Raw genomic sequence first — 6000 nt, forward strand, 5'->3', positions numbered from 1 at the left:
AAGGTGATTGGCAGAAGATCCAAAGACAACCTGAGGGAAAACTTTTTTACGCAGCAAGTGGTTATAATCTGGAATGCACTGCCTGAAAGGGTGGTGGAGGCAGAGTCAATCGTGGCTTTCAAAAGGGAATTAGATAAGTACCTGAAGGAAAAAAATTTGCAGAGCTACGGTGAAAGGGTGGGGGAATTGGGACTAGCTGAAGTGCTCTTGCAGAGCCAGTATGGGCTCGACATGCCGAATGGCCTCCTACTGTATTGTAACAATTCTATGAAATCAAATCGGGAATTCAGAAGAAACTTCTTTACCCAGAGAGCGGTGAGAATGTGGAGCGCACTACCACAGGGAGTGGTTGAAGCGAATAGTATAGATGCATTTAAGGGCCAGTTAGATAAGCATACGAGGGAGAAGGGAATAGAGGTTTATGCTGATAGAGTTAGACAAGGAAAGACAGGAGGAGGCTCGAGTGGAGCATAAACGCCGGCATGGACTGGTTGGGCCGAATGGCCTGTTTCTGTGCTGTATATCCTATGTAATGTAAGGTCAGAAGTGGGGATGTTTGCACAGTGTTCAGTACCATTCGCAACTCCTCAGATAACGAAGCAGTCAGTGCCCGCATGCAGCAATACCTGGACAACATCCAGGCTTGTGCTGATAAATGGCAAGTAACATTCACGGCAAACAGGTGCCAAGCAATGACCATCTCCAACAGGAGAGTCTAACCACCTCCCCTTGACATGAAATGGGATTACCAGCATCGAATTCCCCCATCATCAACATCCTGGGCGGGGTGGTCAGCATTGACCAGAAACTTAACTGGACCAGCCACAAATACTGTGGCTACAAAAGCATGGCTGCAAGACAGTCAGGACTGTTAACTAAATGTACCAAGTTAGAAGGTCGACAGTAAAGATAGGGAAAATCGCAAAGGGGAGGAGTAGCCTTAGTGATTAAGGATGAAATTACTTCAATGATAAGAGAAGATGTAAAGAGAGGTAAGCAGGCAGTGGAGAATTAAGAAATAAGAAAGGATTTAACACTGTAGTGGGAGTTGTGTATAGGCCCCCTGGTAGCAGCTGTGAAGTGCTAGATTGTATAAATACAGTGATTAGACAAGTGTGTAGCAAAGGCAGAGTGGCTTTAATGGGGGATTTTAACTTTCATATAGATTGGGATAAGCAGACTAACACCTGTCAGAAAGGTAGTGATAGTCCGGGATAGTTTTCTACAACAATATGTCCTAGAGGCAACAAGGGGGCAAGCCATATTAAATCAGTAATGAGTAATGAGGCAGATTTAGTTAACAGCCTAATTGTGCGTTGAACATTTATCTAACAGCGATCATAACATGATAAAGTTCAACGCAGCATTTGAAAGGGAGAAAAGCGAAACAGCTACTAACATTCTAGATTTAGGTGAGGCTAACTTCAACAGGATGAGGCAGAGACTGTCCACAGTAAACTGGGCAAATCTGTCAATGGGTAAAATGGCAGGAGATCAAGTGGGAGTTGTTTAAAAAAAAATTAATGTGATACGGAACCAGTTTATACCCGAGGGGCAAGAGTTCTACTTGCCAAAAAAACCCAGCCTGGGATGAGCTAAGGGACAGCATAAAACAAAGAAAAAGCATTTTTTTTAAATGCAAAAAATAGCACAGATTCTGGCGAATGGGAAAGATACAAAGAACAGCAAAGGGTCACAAAACAAATAGTAAAAGCCTCAAAAAGGGAGTATGAAAAGAAACTTGCAAAGGATATCAAAATCAATCTGAAGAATTTTTACAATTACATTAGGAAAAGGAGGGCAGTCAGGAGCAATGTTGGCCCCTTAAAAACAAAGCGGTGATATTGTCAATGATAACAAGGAAATGGCAAACATGTTGAATAATTACTTTGTCTCAGTTTTTACAGACACCATGTCGGAAATCCCAAGGAAACTAATATTGAATCAGGGACAGGGACTCAATAAAATTAATGTAATCAAAACAACAGTAATGAAGAAAATAATGGCACGAAAGTGTGACAAATCCCCAGGACCAGATGGTTTCCATCCCAGGGTTTAAAGGAAGTAGGTGAGCACATTGCAGATGCCCTAACTATAAGCTCCCAAAGTTCTCTAGATTCAGGAACCATCCCTTTAGATTGGAAAATTGCACATGTCACTCCACTTTTTAAGAATGGTGAGAGAGGGAAACCAGGGACTTAGACAAGTTAGCCTAACATCTGTTGTCGGGAAATTTACTAGAGCCTATAATTAAGGATAGAGTGACTGAACACCTCTAATTTTCAGTTGATCAGAGAGAGCCAGCATGGATGTGTGAAAGGTAGGTCATGCCTGACAAACCTGAATGAATTTTTTGAAGGGGTGCCTAAAGTAGTGGACAGGGGCATGTCGATGGATGTTATTTATGTGGACTTCCAGAAGGCATTTGATAAAGTCCCACATAAGAGACTGTTAACTAAGGGAGAAGTCCATGGAATCGAGGGCAAATTATTGACCTGGTTAGGAAACTGGCCGAGTGGCAGGAGACAGGGTAGAGATAATGTGTAGGTACTCAAGTTGGCAGGATGCAACTAGTGGTGTCCCGCAGGGATCTGTGTTGGGGCCTCAACTATTCACACTATTTTTTAATAACTTGGATGATGGCATAGAAAGTCATATATCCAAATTTGCCGATGACACAAAGACAGACGGCATTGTAGATGAAAGCATAAAATTACAAAGGGATATAGATTAAGTGAATGGGCAAAACTGTGGCAAATAGATTTCAATGTAAGCAAATGTGAGGTCATCCACTTTGAACCTAAAATGGATAGAACAGGGTACTTTCGAAATGGTGAAAAGCTAAAAACAGTGGAGGTCCAAAGACACTTTGTGGTCCAAGTACATAGATCATTAAAATGCCATGAACAGGGACAGAAAAGAATGGAATGCTGGCCTTTATATCTAGAGGGCTAGAATACAAGGGGATAGAAGTTTAGCTGCAGCTATACAAAACCCTGGTTAGACCACACCTGGAGTACTGCGAGCAGTTCTGGGCACCACACCTTGGTAAGGATATATTGGCCTTGGAGGGTGTGCAGCGAAGGTTTACCAGAATGATACCCGGACTTCAAGGGTTAAGTTATGAGAGATTACACAAATTAGGGTTGTATTCCCTAGAATTTAGAAGGTTAAGGGGTGATCTGATCGAAGTTTTCAAGACATTAAAGGGAAACAGATAGGGTATATAGAGAGAAACTCGTTCCGTTGTTTGGGGTTTCTAGGACTCGGGCATCGTCTAAAAATTTCAGGAGTGAAATTAGAAAACACTTCTACACACAAAGGGCGGTAGAAGTTTGGAACTCTCTTCTGCAAACGGCAATTGATGATTCTGAGATTGATTGCTTTTTGCTAACCGAAGGTATTAAGGGATATGGGGCAAAGGCTGTTATATGGAGTTAGGTCGCAGATCAGCCATGATCTCATTGAATGGCAGAACAGGCTCAAGGGGCTGAATGGCCTACTCCTGTTCCTATGTTCCTAGCAGGTCAGAAGCCAGGTATTCTGCAGCGAGTGACTCACCTCCTGACTCCCCAAAGCCTTGCCACCACCTACAAGGCACAAGTCAGGAGTGTGATGGAAACTTTTCACTTGCCTGGGTGAGTGCAGCTCTAACAACACTCAAAAAGCTCGATGCCTTCCAGGACAATGCAGCCCACTTGACCGCCACCCCACCCACCATCCAGCACCTTAAAACATTCATTCCCCCACCACTGTGCACACGGCTGCATTGTGTACCATCTACAAGATGCACTGCAGCAACTTGCCAAGGCTTCTTCAACAGCACCTCCCAAACCTGCGTCCTCTACCACTTAGAAGGAAAAGGGCAGCAGGCACATGGAACACTACCACCTTCAAGTCACAGATCACCCTGACTTGAAAATATAAATCGCCATTCCTTCATAGTCACTGGGTCAGAATCCTGGAACCACCTACTCAAGGGCAATTAGGGATGGGCAATAAATGTTGGCCTTTCCAGTGACGTCTGCATCCCATGAATGAATTAACAAAAAATTTTAAAAATAAAAGTAGCACTTTACCTTTCTAACTCTTCCTGCTGGTTCTCCTTTTGGCTGTCTTTCCCTAAAAATTAAAATATTTCAATAATTACAAATCAAAATGAACAATGGCCATGTGAAGTTTTTTCCAAAATTACTTCAATTTCGAATATTTAACAGAAAATATTTCATGCAAAGAGTGGAAAATCCTTGTTCCTAGTCATTTTTGTTTGAACTCTCTTGTAAAAGAAAAAAGTCAACTAAGCCACATAATTGAATTATGAATCTGCACATTACGTGTGTTGACATGCAATTATATTTACCATTTTCCACATCATCTTGCATTATCATCATTTTATCAGTCACAAACTCCCTGAAGAGAAAAAAGAAAAAGTGAGATTCAAAACACATTGAAGTGCGAAGGCTGCAAACCTGTCAGCTGCTGATCTAATCGTACAAACCAATCTTTGCATTCAATATAATGTCTGTCCCTTCTATCCTTTAAAAGTGTTTCTTTCACTGCTTGCAAGCATCTTCACTATTATAAGCAATGAAGTTTCATTACAAATGTACTCTATAAATGGAAGTTTCAATGAGCATAAATGACTCCAGGCCAGCTAGACCTTCAGGTCATTTTGAAAACCTACCACTTTCTATCCTGACAAAAACAATAAGGAGCCTACTAGCACCTGAAAAAGTGTGGGCCTCTTGGTCTCTAGCAGGTACCTAGCAAATCTGCACAGCCATGAGACCCAAACACCAGAGATTCCACAGACAAGAGATTGACTTCAAGTGGAAAACAGAATTAGGTACTGTGGTAAACCACTGTTAACTCTGTACATGTCTGTGTGGTAAACCACTGTTAACTCTGTACAAGTCCGGGCATGTCTCCTCCCCTGGCTCCACCCCTAAGCCCGGGTATAAAGGTGACTCACCACCCTTCCCCCGGGAGCTCTTAGGATGGATCCACTAGCAGAGGCATGCTCCAGTTCTTAGTCAATAAAAGCCTACTTCGTATAAGTTCAACTCGTAGTCTTTGGTGTTGTTGATAGTGCATCAGGTACCAGAGAGTTTCTCAGGTGGAATGACTCCCAGTCTAAAGCTATCAGACACCATGGGGGGGATTTACCCACTGGAGGAGAGTTTCAGTTTGGGTGGGTTTCAAACTCGCCTCCACTGATGGGAAAAATCGAAATTTTTGAAACCAGTGATTGGCCACTTGTTTCCAGAGGTGTTAGATGCCATTGCTCAATTAGTGTTTTGGGGCTGAAACTCGCTTCTGTTGACAGCACTTTGCCAGTCTGATTTTTTGGCTTCTTGCTCCTTTGGCTCATTCCACAGCATTTCTGCATCTCCTGCACCACCACCAACATCTTTTGAGAAACCACTATGTCCAATTCCAAGGAAAGGGCCTACCCAAGGCTCTCGGATGAGGCGCTGCAAATGTTGTTTGAGGGGGGTGACAGCTGGCATAGAGGTGCTCTTCCACTCATCTCGGAGGAAGAGGCCTGCCAAAGAAACCAAGGCTGCGTGGGTACAGCTGGCAAGGGATATAACCTCCAGATCGGTGTGCAGATTGGGAGACTGTTTCTGTATATTGATGAAATGCCATCCCTGTTGGAAAGCATTAAAATGTTGGCATTATGCCATCTGTTCTTTCGCCTTAGGCAGCTCCACATTGCAGGCACCACCACACTTGCGTTGTCAGGTTGTTGGCCTTAGTGAAAGGAAGCCAGAGAGTCATGTCCTTTGTCAATGATGTCCTAGGATGAAGCCAAGGACATGTGCCAACTTGGGGAACCTATGCAAATCTGGCCATAAGTTCATCCCTTGCATCCCAGGCAGCCATGTGCTCACATGCTGCCACTGCTCGATACATCGGCAATTCGACCTCCTCCTGCTCCTCCTCCTCCAGATCCTCCTCATCCGAGGTCCATGCAGAAAGAAAATGAATGGTTCCCAT

At 43.4% G+C, this 6000-nt stretch overlaps 1 protein-coding gene across 1 annotated transcript in view; it reads right to left on the bottom strand.

The window, feature by feature from the left end:
• The window catches only part of LOC147109624 (uncharacterized), a 103579-nt gene extending 99156 nt beyond the window's left edge, over positions 1-4423 (bottom strand). The window contains exons 1-2 of the mRNA XM_086003698.1: positions 4361-4423; positions 4080-4122 (exon numbers count right to left, since the gene is read on the bottom strand). Of these exons, the coding sequence (XP_085859824.1) occupies positions 4080-4122; positions 4361-4391 (74 nt within the window). The 5' untranslated portion in view covers positions 4392-4423. The remainder of the gene's footprint in view (positions 1-4079; positions 4123-4360) is intronic.
• Positions 4424-6000: the final 1577 nt, after the last annotated feature.

The sequence above is a fragment of the Somniosus microcephalus genome, chromosome 12 (assembly GCF_052327205.1).
Source record: "Somniosus microcephalus isolate GS21.2 chromosome 12, FLI_Smic_1.0, whole genome shotgun sequence".
NCBI classification, from domain to species: Eukaryota; Metazoa; Chordata; class Chondrichthyes; order Squaliformes; family Somniosidae; genus Somniosus; species Somniosus microcephalus.